Consider the following 17,361-nt stretch of genomic DNA (forward strand, 5'->3'; position numbering starts at 1 on the left):
TCTTTCTTTCTTTAAGGAAACTTGGTACTGTGTCTAAGAACACAAAAACAATACAGTTACTAAACATAACATTTCCCAAGCCCGCTCCCACCCTCACACGCAAACATGGACATGATACTTCTCTTCTAGGAGAAGAGCAAGCTTGTCTAATTAAAATCTTGTATACATTTTGAGAGATAACAGCAATGGCAGCCCAGTAATGACGACCATGATGACGTGCTTTACACTGATAATAGTATCACCTTGTCTTTCCTTCCTAATCACACAGCACTTCACACATAGTATCTTGTTTATCTTAGACTGTATTGTTTGTGACATGGGGGTGTGGATGTCACTAATACACTTTCCAGAAAGACAGTGATTTTCCAGCAAATTACGAGCAACTCAATGACCCCACTGTGCACTGGCACTCTCACCCACATCATTCAGTATTCCATGATTCTCCCAAATTTGGCTGACCAAATGGATCATCTGGGAGCACTCATAAAGAATGTGAGTCTTGTCCCAAAGATTCTGTTCTGGACTGTCTGGGAATCTATCCTCTTATTTTTGTTTTAAAGCATACCCTGGTGATCTCTTTTGGTCAGGCAGGTTTGGGAAATACTGCCCTTTTCAAACTCAGGGCAGTAGGAAGGGATATTGGCTGTAGTGGACTTGGGTGAACATTCAGATCCTCTCTTTCTGTGGTAGCTTTGCTCAACACTGGAAGGATAATAGAACAGTCAAGCCATAGGCGTCATAGGCTCAATAATCAACAGATAGAGTACTGTCCTATCTGAGGGATATTATTATTATTTGAAAATATAGTTAATTCTTCACTGTGGCTCCCCAATACTGAGATATCATTAGGCAGCATCTCATTAGTACCTTTTCCAAGTGAGAAGAGGCAAACAGTTGAGACCCAAAAAATACATGTTTGTCACTAGAGTCTATATAAAATGATTAAGCTATTGGCCTTTGGTACTTACTAGTCAACAGCTAAGAATGTCTTAAATTTAATCCATTACACATAATTAAAATGTATTAAATGTGTGCCTAATGCCCACTTAGCACCTTATCATGTAGTCTTTAAAATAGTAGCATTTTTACATGATTAAAATTTTGCCATAATTCATGTAAAAACCTTTTTATTATAGATTTTTATAACAAAATAGAATTCCTACAGTATTTATTATTATTGGGTTGTTTTCCATCTTTTATGCTTATATACATGTGCTGTGATGAACACCATATGACTTCTGTTTTCACGTCTTTTCTCATCACTCTTCAAGGTAATCAACTGCCAAGTATTCTCAACTCTGTCTCTGAAAACAGTTGTCAGTCTATCCCCTCATCTTCACTGGAGATACCACCACCCGAGTTCAGAGTTGCGTTATCCTTAGTGTGTACTTGACAGATAACAGCCTGCTAATGAGGATGGGGCTGCCTCCGGTCTCTTCTTTTTGGTATGTTTTCTATCCTGCTTCCAATATTGTCTTTCTAAATTATATACTTGCTCCTCTGCATAGAAACGACTGATGACTTGGGGCACCTGGGTGGCTCAGTCAGTTAAGCGTCTGATGCTTGATTTCAGCTGAGGTCATGATCTCATGGTTCCTGGGATTGAGCCCCACCTCAGTGTCTGCATTAACAGTGCAGAGCCTGCTTGGGATTCTCTCTCTCTCTCTCTCTCTCTCTCTCTCTCTCTGACCCCCCCCCCCACTCATGCTCGCTCTCTCTCTCTCTCTCTCTCAAAATAAGTACACTTAAAAAAATGATTGATCATCTTCCCTTGCCCATAAAACAAAGTCCACCATGATCAACACTGGCTTCCAATACTCTTCACTGCTCCTGTTTTGTTGCTCCGCACACTTTCAACTCTCTTTGTCTTTTACTGTCCCTAGTCTGCTGATCTGACAGGCACCCCATGCTTCCACACCGCACTCTTGCTGGCCCCATGGGGTCAGGTGATCGTCCCTTGACTATACGCAAAACTCTACATTCTTCAAAGCTCAGCAAAGAACTTTCCATAGATAGTACCTGTATTTGAAGTTGCTTCAATTATGGCCACTTGGCTTGTACATAATCATTCATGATTCCTTCTCCCCTCGATTGTGAATTCCTTGATGCCAATAGTCACATTTTACTCATACCTTCACCTCTAAAACCTACCCTATTGCAGGCCATATAGAAGGTACACAGAAAATATTTGTTCACCAAATGGATAATAATCATAATCATAATAAAATTCTAGCACTTACACTACCTACCACTTGTTGAATACATTCTTGCTACCAATCACTGACTTAGAATTTACTGATGAGAAAATGAAAGCTTAGAGAATTTATGTAAATTGATCACAGTTAAAAAGCTAATAAAAGGAAAGCTAGGTTTTCAATCTATATGGTTCGACTCATACTGGCTGACTAAATAACATGCAGTTTCATTTAATTATGTCAATTAATGTTGTAACAAAATACCCAGAGCAGATATTCAGGCAATAGATATTCAATTAATTATTTTCCCCATGATTACACATTTGTTTTTTTCACTGTTTATAATGTCAAGTATTATTTCAATCACTTCCTGGTTGAAAAGTCATTGTGTTAGACCTGCTTCCCCTCTCTCTCTATCTCCACACACACACATATGTATTTATAAATACATATTTAAATGGAAGTATAGAAAGGCAAAACAGGTTAGCTTATAAAAAAGAAACAGACTTTTATACCTCTAAAAGATTATAAGTTTAATAATCATATAGTCATACTTCAAGTATTTAAGGAAATCTTTCAATTCAATGCTTTTTCTGGAGAGGTCTTTTTCATGAAGGAATTTTTATAAAAGTAACCTCTTTTGGCTTAAAAACTTTAAAACACTCGATAGTCAGTAGATGTGTTAAGTGTCAAAGTAAAATAAGAAAAAAACTTGCAAAAAAGTCAATGTACAGGGGAACCTGGGTGGCTCAGTCAGTTAGGCGTCTGACTCTTGATTTTGGCTCTAGTCACGATCTCACAGTTGGTGAGTTTGAGCCCCACATCAGGCTATGCACTGACAGTGCAGAGCCTGTTTGGGATTCTCTGTCTCCCTCTCTCTCTGCCCCTCCCTCACTCGCTCACTCTCAAAAATAAACATTTTTTTTTAAAGCCAATGTACAAACAGTCCCATACACAATCTTTATCCATGTTTCCTTCAAGTTATTAAACCACATGTCTTCAGCATTTTTCAATCACATTCTTAACAAAGCTAACTGAGCTTCCATTTTCTGCAATTATCAGAGTCTTGCTATAATGTGCCCTTATTAAAGGAAAAGGGAAAATAGGGGAAGTACATGGTGAAGTGGTGCCTGCTACTAGTAGAGTGGACTTGTGTGCAATGGACTGGTCTCCTCCTGCACGCACACCACCTTAACGTGCATTTCCGTCCAATGTCTCTTTGACCTCTCTCACCTAGACCCATTTGTCTTCTTTATGCAGATCTTGTTTTCAGTTATTATTGCACATATTTCTTTTTATGTTATATAGACTATTTGTTATTCTCTCTCTCTCTCTCTCTCTCACACACACACACACACACACACACACACACATACACACAGACTTATAATGACTTAGTTAAGTACCTAGCATCACTATTGTCACCATAAAATACTTTCTTGGTGTCTTTTCTTTAATAAGCTCAAAATGTTAAATGATTAGTCCAGATAATAACACAATAATTGTTCCAGTTAAATACCTTTGGTATTCTTTTTGTCCCCTCGTTGGATTTTAGGAATGACTTTGAGCTTTAGAAGAACAATAAACATGCAAGGTTAAGTTTCTTCTCATTGGGTTTCAACTAATTAGTACTATTTGGATAATTTACTTTTTATATCTTCTACTTACCGAACTAACTAAATTCTATTTATAAAACACTTGGTTTTTAAGGGGTTGTGAATATTCAGGGTAAAATATGTGGAGTGGAGACTTATACCAATTTTTTTGTGGACTAAAATCAATTTTGTTTTATGCTAGTCACTGTATCACATGACTCCCTCTATAGGTAAAGTGTAAGCAATTATATTCACTTTATCACTTATAGAGAAAAACTTGTATTTTTTAAAATCTTGAGCCAAAAGACATTTGCCTTCAACCTCCAAGTTCGATTTATCTGAGAGCCTAGAGGTTATATTCAGTGAATATAATCGAAACAGCTCTAAATATAAAGACCTATCCAGGGAGGAGATAGGACATGACTTTTTTTTCTAATTTTCAAGTTTATGTACAAGAAATACAGTTCTGTATCTATTGCTCATAAATTAATACCCTTTAATACTTCTTATACTTTCTCAACGCATACACTTCTAAAGTTGGTCTGAAAGCTACCCTAATATGATGAATGGTTTTACAGGGGTGTAAGAAGGCCCCTGGACTCAGAGATATATATTCCTGGATCCATGTCTAAGTACCATTTACTCTCACTAGGCCTCAGTTTTCTCAACTTTACAATAGAGAAGTTTAAATTTCCTCTGAGTTGCATTCTTGCATGAAAATTCTTAATTTGAAAATGATTAAAGGGATTGAAAATGTGGCAATTAGAAACTTAGTGAAAAGTGATACTGGGAAGACATGACAAGATTGTATGAGGTAGCTTTTCCTGAGTTAACATCATTTGAAAACGAAATGCTTGAAAGGACTAATTGTGTCTAAAGAGGCATAGCTAAACTCCAAAACCCATACAGAACAGCACAATACAGCGATGGCTTGGCCATCTCTGACGCTTTGCTGCCCCCTCATGTTTCAACATACTCTAGTTCTATTATTCATTGCCCCTTAAGGACCTAAGTAGGTGAGCCTTGCTCTAAGTAATACAAGGATTCCTAAAATGTCCTGTGATTACTGTTTAAAAACAATCATTGATGAAATGTTCCAGAAAAGCTGACACATCATGAGTGTCTTCCTCCTCTACCTTACAAGCTTTCAAATTAGCTTTAAGAACAACAACAACAATAGATGCCAGACATGGATTAGGATTATAGGAAGAAACACTTGGGGAGTTACTCATAACCTGCTGACTTCTGGTCTTTGTCTAAATTATCTCCCCAAATTTCTGTGAAAGCACTGAGAGTTAGCTACTCATATCTACATTCTTCAAATGAGGGAATAAAGCAAATGAGAGACCCAGGGTTTGTACTCCAGCTCCAAACCCCACATGCCATGTGTTTGTTATATCACACTAAAGAACAAAATAGCTCTTTAGTAATGAGACTCGTTTATAAATGTACATTTGGAAATGAACATTAGCTATGGAAATAGAAACTGCCAAGTGATTTACATGCTTTAACCCTAATGATATAAAGTCAAACTTCCCTGGCTTTAAAACACATGTCAAATGGAATAATCTCAAAGGAGAAAAGGGTATTGTAAGTTCTGTGGGAGAAAGCTTTAGAAAACAGTGTGATGCATGTAGACAAAGTTCTTAACTGTTCTTTTAAAGAAATCAAATGGTTGATTTACGGAAAAGTTGTAGAGAGATCATTATTTTAGATTTTGAAAATGATTCTGAGCCATACTTTATTGCCCACATCACAGGGCCACCAATGTGTGTGGCAGTGAGGAAAAGTAGGGACACAGCACTGGGAGCAATAGGAAGACCCACTTTTGACAGGCACCAAGGAAGTGTGTCCGTTTTGACCATTTTGAGGGGTTCCATATTTTCTCTCTTATGACCCTACAAGCCTCTTTCTCTCATTTTTTCCTCCTTTCAACTCTCTGCCCTACTCATTCCATCATCCCTTGTTCTACCTACAGAGAATAAAAAAAGTGCAAAGCAAAAGAGAAAATGTCTTGCATGCCTACTCTGTGAAGCAGGATGCTGAGAGCATCCATATGTGAACGCCCCTTACTTAGCAATAACTGTATGAAATATGATAACCAATTTATAGGTGGGGAAACCAAGGCAGAGAGGGGTATGTGGCCTGCCCAGGGCCACACAGCTATCATGGTAGAGCATGATTTGAATTCTAGACAGGTAGAACACCCATTCTACACAATTCCAGGGGCGCCCACCCGTGATGTTCTAAGTGGTTGCCCTCCAGGGGCCCCTGGAGCTGTGCACCACAGCAGCCTTTTGGACCACTCCTGGACTCTGCCATATGGTGCACTGTTCCTCCAGATCCTAACCAAAATATCTAAGAAGGTCAAGTTCATCTTAAAGGGTGCCCCACTGACCCTTTTTAACACTCTTTTCTGCCATTCCCAGGACCATGACACAGGAATAGCTGGGTTCTAACAATAGGAGGCGTGAACCTGGATGTATAGGTCCTGAACAGTCAGCGGCTGAGGAAGGAGATGCACTTTTCTGTGTACCTCAACTCTTACTTCTATCCAAGTTTATGTTTTTAAGAGCCTACTTTTTCAGAATGGGCTCAGAGACAGAAATCTTTTCCTGCCATTGCCCTCATTCCCACAGCCTCCATTCCACTTTTCCACCTTGGTTGGCTAGGCTGGGACAAGGAAAAAAGACTGCCATTCTCTAGTTAATTTCCCATTGTGCTCTGTGATGAACACGGCTGCACTAAGCAGTTAAGGACAGTTAATTAGTTTCCCTTCCTAGATAAGATATTTCTGTAGCCCCACTGTCCCTAGGCCTCAGGTCAGGAGCTTGTGGGTACAAATGAGGCCATATTAACCTTAATTCTCAGATTTCAATGGCTCAAAGTTCCCTCTGGTATAACTCCTGGGCCTCAACACTATGTGAACATTTGTGGGGGCTTCTATAGGGTCTCTCACATGTGTTTAAGAAAAGTCTGTGCCCTTTGAGTGCAATTACTCCTCCTTTAATCACTTCCCGGCATCTGCCAGGGTGGTTGGACAGCTGCCTGGACCACTGACCACCCACCACCTCCTGATGGACACAACAATCTCCACCGATACCTGCAGCTGCTCTCTGGAGAGGATGCTCCTGTGAGGCTGGCTCATATGTGACCTCAAGCTACACAAGCATCCAGGAACCAAAATAGCACTGCGTTCTGTTCAAACTACAATGTCAGAGTCCTGCTTGTGGCAAAAATAGTAGGGGTGGGGAGGTGACCCCTCTGCATAGGGGTCAGATCTAGAGCCTGAAGCAGGGCTGGGGATGAGCTTCCATGTGGCCTCTCTCACTAGAAGCCCCAGCTGCAGGCTCACAAAGGTTGGCCTGCTTGTCCCTCAACGTAATAGGCAAGTGTACAGAGACAGGGCCATCCAGTTCTACACCCCTATCTCAGTTGAGACCCATTGACATTGAACTCAGCTTTCTGGGAAAAAAAAAGTTGTTAATCAAAGAACTTATTTTAATATACAGGAATTTCAGTCTATATCTTGAACAACGACAGGAAGAAATGTGATGGACAAGGCTTACACTATGAAATGACACTTGAAAATCATCACCAACAAGATCTTGAAAGATAAACATAGGAAAAAGAACCAAACATTTAATATTCGTTGAAATGCAAATCCCATTCAAAAGACATTCCAAAAAGAACATTACCAACTGTTCCAGAATCAACTCTGATGTGACCGCAAAGGAGACCAGATTAAAAGTGCTGACCTGAATGGGGAAGTTAACTTTCAAGCAAAGTGTACTCACTAATAGCTTAATAAGGAGCTCTCAAAATATTCTGAGTTGGAGTCCAAGGAAGGCACTTGAATCAAATGAAGTAATGGTCTAGTTTGGAGAATATGTTAATTTTCTTCTGGTAATAATTTTAGAAAACATAGGTTTTCTTTTCCAGGCAATTATTTTAATGAATCAATTGGGGTTTCAAGAAATGATTAAATGAGTTCAATTTGGTTTCAGGTTCAGCAAAATGAGATCATTTGTTCTGTTTTTGGTTCAGTTGAGGTCAAGCCCCATGTCTAAAATAGATTAATAGGAATTGGGATGATTTTTTTTTTTTTTTTTGCCCTTTATGTCCCTCATCCTTCTTTTCCCTTCTTTTCCCCAAACATCTGTTCTTTTGATCTCATTGAACTTTCCTGTGTTATATAATTACTTCTCTCCCCTCCCAAAGTAAATTTATTCTCACTTTGAGCCAAAATCAGGACTACTGGAATGGTGTTCCTTCCTGCACACAACTGGGATATCAATTAACCAGTAAGGTACCTTTTATTTATGCTTTCCCTTTCATTAAAACAAACTACCACACAATAACGTCATGCTGATGGCATAAGCCTGGAAACGATATGGTCAACATTTGGAAGGTAACACTATCTCTCATAATACAAATGCCGAGAGCAATGTATCAGCACAGATTTAAATGGTCTTTAAAGACGGCACATCAGTAAAGATTTCCCAAATAATAGCTTAAATGGAGAACTTGTGGACTCAAGGATAGAAATGATAATAGAGATAAAAAGGGAACAATTTCTTTAAAATTATAGAATTGCAATATAAAATTGGTGTTAAGTGTTATGCTGAACCTTGGAAGATATGATTTTTTTTTTTTCTAGACAGAAGAAGAGTAAGCTTCTAGATCTTTCTTACCTGTTATGGTGGCTTTGTTGATGGATGGTTGGTTGCACATGGGTGATCTTCTGACAAAGAGAGAAAAGTACAAAGCAGTAAATATGTGGTGCATGTTAATCTCAGGACTCTCGGAGTCATCTCCAATATGCTATTTTAATTCAAAGGATTATTTTTAAGGCAGGACATGCAAATGAAGATTTCTCTCAGACTAGCCAGTTAAGTTCCTAGTCTATAGTTAATATCACACATGTCAAAAAAAAGCAAAGAGTTAAATCTCACAGTGATAGACTTTGGGGAAAATAAGGCTGAAGTAAATGTCACAGGAACATGATAGAGGAGGAAGTTCTTATTAATTGACTGCATTCAATTAAACCAGGGCTTACAGAGCAAACACAAACTTTGTGAATTTGAAGAACAGTCAAGCAACAAGTGGTTTCCCTAATACAGTGATGAGAAACTTTTGTTTTTGGCATAGATTCTCAGAAGTGAATGACTCCTTGGAGACTGTGTTACAATTAGAGAAGCTATTTAAACACTTTCCTTTTCCTTTCCTTATATTGAGAAACATCTCTGATACATTTATCAGAGAGGTATATCAATGCTTTGTCCAAATAGATGCTATAGAGACTGCAGAAACACTATAAACCAAAGGTACTTAAATAGGTTCTATCTTGTATTCTCTGATTTTTCAGATGCTTGCAAAGTTTCACAAGGTGATTATATTCCCCTTGAACTGAAAAACCCTGCTCTAAAACTAACATGTATCTCTACAGAGTCCAGCCACAACGTATCCACTATTCAATCAGTGCTTAATAAATTATGTTGAAAAGAATATCACTTATGGACTATAACTTACTTACAATTGGAAGCTTTTAAAATATTGCATAGTGATCTTTAACACTTAACTAACACTTACAAAACACTTACTGTGTGTCAGACACTGTGCTAAATGAGCACTTTTGACGAATAATCTACTTTGATCCTCAAAAGAAACCATAAAGCAGGTTATCTCATTGTTTTCGTTTTACAAAAGAGGAAAACAAAGCTTTGGGAAGTCGAGTCACTTGTTCAGAATAAGAGACCTGAGTTTTCAACTAACGCAGTGGGATTCTAGAGCCAGCGCTCTGCCATACTGCCTTATTTTTAAGATGCTTTTGTGGAAAGAGGACGAACAGCCATGCGTCTGTGCAAATGACAGACTCTTGCAGAGCTGTGTTCAAATCTGCTTTCCTGAGATGACACATCTCTTAATTGGGAGATGCAATCTAGTGCTTTCTAAATTCTCACTGCCTTGGTTCCAGGCAGTGTCTGGCTCTGACTTACTGCTTTTAAGTTTATTGATGTCACTTTAGGATTGAAGTTTTGTGTTTGGCTGGAAATGCACCACAATCAACTGCCAAGTTATTCTGGTTTTTATTAGTAAATGAAATGAGAAATGTAAAACTTGATTAATGTTTCATAAAACAGAAAGGGTGATGCTTTAAATTGTTACTCTGAAATAGAGCTGATCTTCTTGCTAAGAGTATATTATTCAAATAATTTATATCTTAATTACTCCTTTTTTAGTCCTTGCTCTGTGAAAATCTAGAAAGAGTTTTATCTGAAAAAAGGTATCAAATGAATAGTCCTAAGCTCATCTACAGTTTTAGAAAACCAAATTATTGCCTTTTTATTTATTATCTTCTCTTAATAACAATCCTACAATTTGGGGACTTGGGAAATTGATATTTCAACAAATAATGACAAGCAGACGATATTAATCACTTGATCCATGGTTACAGTGGTAAATCATTTAATGAAGAATGGGTCAGAACTCACTGTGGAATTAAAAATCTCAGGGGCAAGAAAGAGCAACATGATAGAAACCAGTGATAGACTAGTAAAATCAGCAATCCACATTTGAGTACCCACAGGGGCCAGGCTTCACATGCATTCCTCATGGACTTCTTTCCTGTAGCAAACAAAAAGGGCGGATTGTGCAAGGCCTCACATGCCTTCCATGAAATCCAAGGGTAAGCTTGGAAATGTTTTAGTGGCATTGTAAGTGTCCAGCAGGGAAAATTCTGATTCCCTCATGGTCATCATGTGACAAGCCAGAGTTATACCATTTCACTATCGCTATCTGCAGCAGAGCTTAGCTGTGTAGACTAATTTCTGCTATTCTGATACATGAAGAGGTTGATTCAATTTGAATCAGTAAAGGAGGTACAAATCTGCCTTAGCCAAAAGAGAGACTACAAAGGCCTTTACTTAGAGACTACCAGCTAATATTGTTTGGTTAGATGTTACTGGACATACAATAGGTCAGGTTTAGGCATAAACTATGAGCTTCTATCCTCCTCTAGTTGCTCTTTTCTACTTTAATCTGTTTCATCCTTGCAAATCAGTTGAAAACTTTATCTTTCAAGGGATGGGTCTTAGGTCATCTCTTTAGAGACAGAAAGCCAGTCTGCTGCCTTCACACCTGTCTGGTAAACTGTTTGCCTGACACAGGTTTAGATGTTGGTACCCAAGTGACCATGTCTGAAGGAAGCATAAAAGGCATTATAAAGTTTGTAGTTTGCCTATTCAAAGACATGCCTTAATATTTGGGACTAAAATGTTTGGGAGTGACACCCGTAATTTCATGCCTCCTGTGAAGCTGAGACTTTCCAAAGAGGAGGTGACATTACCTATGAGTTACCAAATGCCAAAATACCCACGGGGCTGTTGAGATCACTGGGATATTATATGGCCATGGAGCACAGAAGACACGTTTGGTAATGGTAAACAAATACTGCAAGTAAACCCTCAGATTTCACATGCTACAGTATCACTTTGCTCTTCTAGCCAACAAGCACATGCAGAGTGACTGCTCTGTGCTGGCTCTTGTGTGAGGCACCAGGAACACACGTCAACCACATACACCCCCCAATGGCTGCAGGCTGACATTCTTCAGGGGTGCTCAGACAAGTAAATAGGTACCTGGAGCACAGAGGGATATGTGCTAACATAGGAGTTAGGTGTAGTATGCAGTTACACAGACATGGAAGGACGTACCATCAAGTCTGGGACCTGTGTGTACGTGTGTTATGTTGGGTGTTAGCCAGGGACGATGACCCCAAGTAAATTATATTTAAGCTGTGACCTAAAGAATGAATTGCAATTAGCCCAACGGATGAGGTGGGGGTGGAGAAGAAGGTGAGAAATGTTCAGACTGAGGAGACATGACTGCGAAATCATTACCTGGAAAACAGGACAATTGACTGAAGCTTCTGGGTTCCATTCGAATAATTACTTGCGTTGTAGCATTTATATTGGTTTTTAAAAAACCTTTGTTATCATAGAAAATGCATACATAGTGGCCAGAGCTTTTTTAAATTCACATGGAAAATGTGAATGTGTCAGTTACATTATTATGGGATTATTATTTTAAATTATTCACATCTTTTGGGGCGTCAGGGTGGCTCAGTCAGTTAAGCGTCTGACTCTGGCTCAGGTCATGGTCTCAGAGTTCACAAGTTTGAGTCCTGCATCAGGCTCTGTGCTGATAGTTTAGAGTCTGGAGCCTGCCTTGGATTCTGTGTCTCTGTCTCTCTCTCTCTGCCCCTCCCCTGCTTGCACTCTGTCTCTCTCTCTTCTTAAAAATTAAAAAAAAAAAAAAAATTTTAAAAAAACATTTAAAACAATTAAAATTATTATTCAGATTTTCCATATACTTTTATAGACTTAGATAAGTTATAATTTTAAATAAATTTCTATCCACTGTTATCTTAATATTTATTTAAAGAAATTTTTTTTCTTCTGGTAAATTATTTGGACTTGATATTTTATTTTATTATTAATTTTTTAATGTTTGTTTATTTTAGAGAGAGAGAGACAGAGAGCACTAGCAGGGGAGGGGCAGAGAGAGAGGGAGACACAGAATCTGAAGCAGGCTCCAGGCTCTGAGGTGTCAGCACAGAGCCCGATGTGGAGCTCAAACTAGTGAACCTTGAGATCGTAACCTGAGCTGAAGTAGGATGTTTAACTGACTGAGCCACCCAGAGCCTCTGGAGTTTACATTTTAATGACTTGTTGTTTATTATTAATGATAGAATGCCAAAATAAGGAGCATTTGAGTAATTAGTTTTCCACTTAATCGTGAAAAATTATTTTCTCTTTTTAGATTTTTCACCTTTATTAGATGATTCAAATTATAATTATTTCCCATCTCAGCTTTCTGTCTTTCAAATGCTTCCTCTGTTATCACAAAAAAAAAAAAAAAATCACAATTTTATTAATTGCTCCATGAGGCTCCTTATCTGAGATTCAGTAACAGCAGGAGAATCAAAGATCTTTGATATGATACAATGCTTCTCCAAGTTAAACTGGTGTCTTAGAATTAAGAGGATGACTTTGGATTGACTTTAAGGCTTGATGAGATTATATGTCCACGGTTAATTTATGAAGTAAAGCCAAAACGATAGAGTTACCCTGAGTGTGAATAACTGGGCAAAGGACTGATTATGCCAGGTGATTTCTGACAGACGCAGGCACCATATTTATTTCTCATACGGCTTCATTTCTGATATTAGAACCATCACTGCAAGTATTATAGAAAATTGACAGGACATCTTAGGCTTTAGCGTAAATGGTTAGACAACATGGCAACGACTGAGAGAAATCAAATACATTGCCTTGAGTTCAACCAGACTCAGAAAACACCGTCTAAAAGTTTAGCATGACAGGGTGGGGAAAGGATAACTTACTTGCTAGGTGCTCGATCTTGCAAATTAGTTAATGCAGCAAAGTTGTTTCGTACAGTTCGCAGGCTGGCCAAGACCTACAACAAAAAGGGACTCTTTAAGCTCCTTGGAACAGAGCCATCTTTAACGCAATTTAAAATGGTTTGGTGATGTAAAAAGTAGTTTGTTAAGTGAAAACCTGATACTGCTTGCAACTTAGTTTCACATACCACTAAAGAATCTTTTAGCCCTTAGTGAAGTTTACATGTACCTATTTGAAATCTGGAGTGGTCAGACTTCAAAGATTTCCCAGGTATTTCTTCTCATTGTCAATGAATATGGTGACGTAGCAGAAGCTGACACAGTATTCCTGGATTCCTCAGCCACCAAACCAATATCTTAGGCAATATACATACAGTATTGTTACGAATTATGCAAATTCAAAATAGTATAATACAAAATAATAAGAAACTCTCACTTTAGGGGTAAAATTTTAAATATATGTTCCCAAATTCTCTTTAAATATTCACTAAGAATGTCAGACTTTCAAAGTCAGAAATCTAGGTGAATTTAAATTTTTTTTTCACTTTTGCCACATGGCTACCTAGCAAAGAAAAATTCTTTTCTTTGTTAAGGTTATCTGAATCATCAATTTTAAGATTCTTAAGGATGCATTTTCACATAAAATGAGACCACCCTATGTGCTCAAAACTGGGCCTATAGAAAGTACTAAAGAATTTTGTTGAAGAAATGAATACATAGACACAACACACCCATATACACAAGGCGGGACCAGCATATTCCATCTATCTCTGAAGGTCCTTCTTTTTCTAATCTAGTGTAACTAGAAGGTGGCGAAAGAACTGGAAGTGAGGCTAGGAGAGAACATTTGCAAGAGCTTTACCTGCCTCCCTTTGCACTAGAATGGGTGAGTTTCCCTCAAGGTAGAGCCTCAAGGTGAGATTATAAGTAATGTGGGTGACAACCAGAATGTTGAGTTTAGCTAAAACATAGATTTCAATTGTCCTGTTAGGTACTACGTAAAGACCCAGACTGCCTGGCTCCGTTACGTATTCAGTGAATTTAGACAAGTTACATAATCTCTGTCTACCTCAGTTTCCTTTTCTGTAACCCAGGATAGTGATAGCTGTCTTTGAGGACTGTTGTGAAGATGATATGAAATGACAGGTTAGGTGCCAAGGACAGTGCCCAGCAAACAGAAAGCACTCAAAGAATATTAGCCCATGATGGCAACATTCCATTTGTTTAATGATCTGGCATGTGCATGGGGAGTTTACTTAGTGCCTATCATTGGTAACAAAGGGGGGTGGGGAACACAAATCTGTAGTTGTTCCCACTGTTCCAGAACTACTTCCAAAATGTTTTCATCCAGCTCTGACTTAGACTAAAGCCAGTCTAAATGTTTTTCTAAGACAAAAATGTCTCAGACATTTCTGAAACGGGCATTGATTCTTGTTGGTCACTGGGGTGCTGTTTACACCCCAGGACAGTGACCTACAGCATTATCCCCTGAAGGGGTTAACGGTGCTTCCTGAGGTGCCAACCATGATTAACTCAGTCACTGGAAAAACCTGGCTCATTATCACATGTAAACAACTCACAGCACTGAAAGGTCACGCTGCCTATGACGGAGTATTCAAATAACCAAGTGCTGACATCAGAGCATGCTGTCTTTCATTAGGCATGAAGTCTTGAATGATGCAGAAATAGAAATAAATCTGATAAATGATCCAGTGTCATTAAATCATACAGGCCTAATTTAGGCTTTAAGGATTGAATATCAAATATACTAATAAAATATTTTAAATGAGGTTATTGCACTCCCTAAATACTCCTTTTTTCTAGACAGAATTTTAACCTCAGAATTCTGAGAACTTTATCTAATAAATTATAGTGAGTTCACTGCATTTGACACCTGGGTAAACAGAAATAGTGCTGCAGCTAATTCAAGTTCTACGCTCATTTGAAAGAAAACATTAGTTCATGAAAGATAGACTATAATTGTTTTTCTGTGAAACAATTTTTGACTCTGCTATAGTAAAGGTTATTAAATCAGATAATTTTGTTTCAGATATTAATTTAAATTTCATGTAGTTTTTGCATAATCTATCTTCACACAGGACAGAGTTTAAACAGAACAAACGGTAGAATGTAAACTATATCTCCCTCATTAATAAAGACAAAAACCAAAATTATTGTTAGTTGTGAGAGGAGGCAGGTAGATGAAATTGACAACATATGCTCAGGGGGTATTAAACATATTGGTACTGTTCTACTTCTTTAGCTGCTGATTTTAGTGTCCTTTATATTTTAGATACTAACTAGATATATTATCTTATATGCATGAATTACTTCAAAATAAAAAGTGAAAAAATAAATTTCCTTTCCAGCCCCTCGTCCAGGCATGCCGCCTGTCCCCTCTCCAAATTGACTTGTAGGTTGTCTCCTCACGTTTGCTTTTACAAACACTGCTGCAGTAAATAATTTTGTAAATATATCGTGCCTCTTGTGGGCTGATACTAGATCACTGTTTCTGTGGCAGGACAAATAATACTTTATAAAATTTCTAATAAGGATTAATTATTATCTCCTGCACTACAGCACACATATAATACTGGCAGAAGTATAAATAAAAGTTCCAGACATATGCTACAGGGGTGTTGCCCTGGATTTAGCTGATTGATCCTGGGTGCCTACATCACGAATGCACGGAGTTAGTGTTTCATGCTCTCACTTGTCTTGCAGGCCACAGAGTGAAGCATCTGGAACTCTAGGCTGTGTGGGAGAACTGGAAACAGTTTGACTCAAGCCTCTCAGTAAGGATCCAGTTATTCTTTGCTTTTGTTTCAGGGAAACTCTCACTCCCCTTGAATTCAACCTTTTGAGAATTATAGTCAGGGCTTTGCAACTCCTATACTTTTCTCCGCTACTTAAGGTGTGCTAACCAAAAAGTACCTTGAGGTTTTTCCCTTACACGGCTCAATGGTTAGAAAATGAAGGCCATTTCTTTCTCTTCTGCCCCTCCAAGCAACAGTGTAATCAGTCTAGGTCAAAAATACATTTTCAATGATGAGACATATATACACTTTAGGAAAGAAATTGTGACAGCACTATGGAAAACTTTTGCAGAGGTGGATGATGTATTGGCCCAGGAGAAGGATTGAATGTTATTTATACACATGAATCTTAGATTTTCTTAAATACCTTTAAACATTTATTAACCAGTAAGATTCACTGAAAATAGCAGGAAACTATGGGTTTCATTTAAAAGTTAAACAACAAACAACTGAGCATAATAGACTAAAAGAAATGTATACTTCTGTCAATGATTTCTTAAAAAGATGTCAAAAGGAGGTTGCTTCAAACAAACAGACAAAAAAAGATGTGGCAACAACATTCTCCTTAAAAATCCCTGCTTAAAAGGTAACAAAGAATTTTGAGGATTACTTTTCATTCCAATTACACTTTATACCAATAGATGGTGCTAAAATACAGACCAAGAGTTGCCAGTGGCCTTGAGGAAAGGGAGAACAAGAAAGAATTCCTTGTCTTGGTTTTACTTCCAGAAAAAAACAAAAACAAAAACAAAAACAACAAAAATGGAGTCAAAGTGTAATTATTTATAAGATAGAAAGGTCATTTTGATAGAAAACTTCTTTCCAAGTTATGTTTTAGTTAAACCATATGAAATTGTTCTTTTTGTAGGTCAACAGAGGTTGAATATTGATGGTTTCATATAATTAAGTCTAAAAAGTACTTTGATTCCTAGAAGATGCTAGCTGTAATTTCTTTTAATAAAATATCAGGGAAAAACTAGCAGAAGCAACTGAAATGTGATGACCAACTTCTTTTACAAGCCAGTAGGGGTGCCTGGTGGACTCATCAAGCTGGGGATTGAGATGAGCCACAAGGTGGTTGCTGCTGGGTGAAATGGGTCAGGGATACTCAGGGGCCTTAAAAATATAATACATTGGCAATGTTCGATTGCCAATGGAACAGTAATGTTCTATAGAGTTAGCGACTGGTACATTTTTTACAAAATTATCCTAGGTGTTATATTTTGCTTACGGTAAAGGTAAAAGGACTCATCTGTTCCTACTCTGTATATCTCCTTAGTTTTTTAACATGGGGGTTTCTTCAGGATCCCAGATAATAGTGGGTATTTTCC

The 17,361-nt window shown here is 37.9% G+C and overlaps 1 protein-coding gene across 6 annotated transcripts in view; it reads right to left on the bottom strand.

Annotated features, from left to right (window-relative positions):
* The window catches only part of PDE4D (phosphodiesterase 4D), a 1,410,663-nt gene that overhangs the window by 174,478 nt on the left and 1,218,824 nt on the right, over positions 1-17,361 (bottom strand). For all 6 annotated transcript variants that reach the window (XM_042939546.1, XM_042939553.1, XM_042939579.1 and 3 more), the window contains 2 exons: positions 13,197-13,270; positions 8,485-8,534 (listed from right to left, as the gene is read on the bottom strand). In XM_042939546.1, coding sequence (XP_042795480.1) covers positions 8,485-8,534; positions 13,197-13,270 — 124 coding nt within the window. The remainder of the gene's footprint in view (positions 1-8,484; positions 8,535-13,196; positions 13,271-17,361) is intronic.

Source organism: Panthera leo, chromosome A1 (assembly GCF_018350215.1).
Source record: "Panthera leo isolate Ple1 chromosome A1, P.leo_Ple1_pat1.1, whole genome shotgun sequence".
Classification (NCBI taxonomy): domain Eukaryota; kingdom Metazoa; phylum Chordata; class Mammalia; order Carnivora; family Felidae; genus Panthera; species Panthera leo.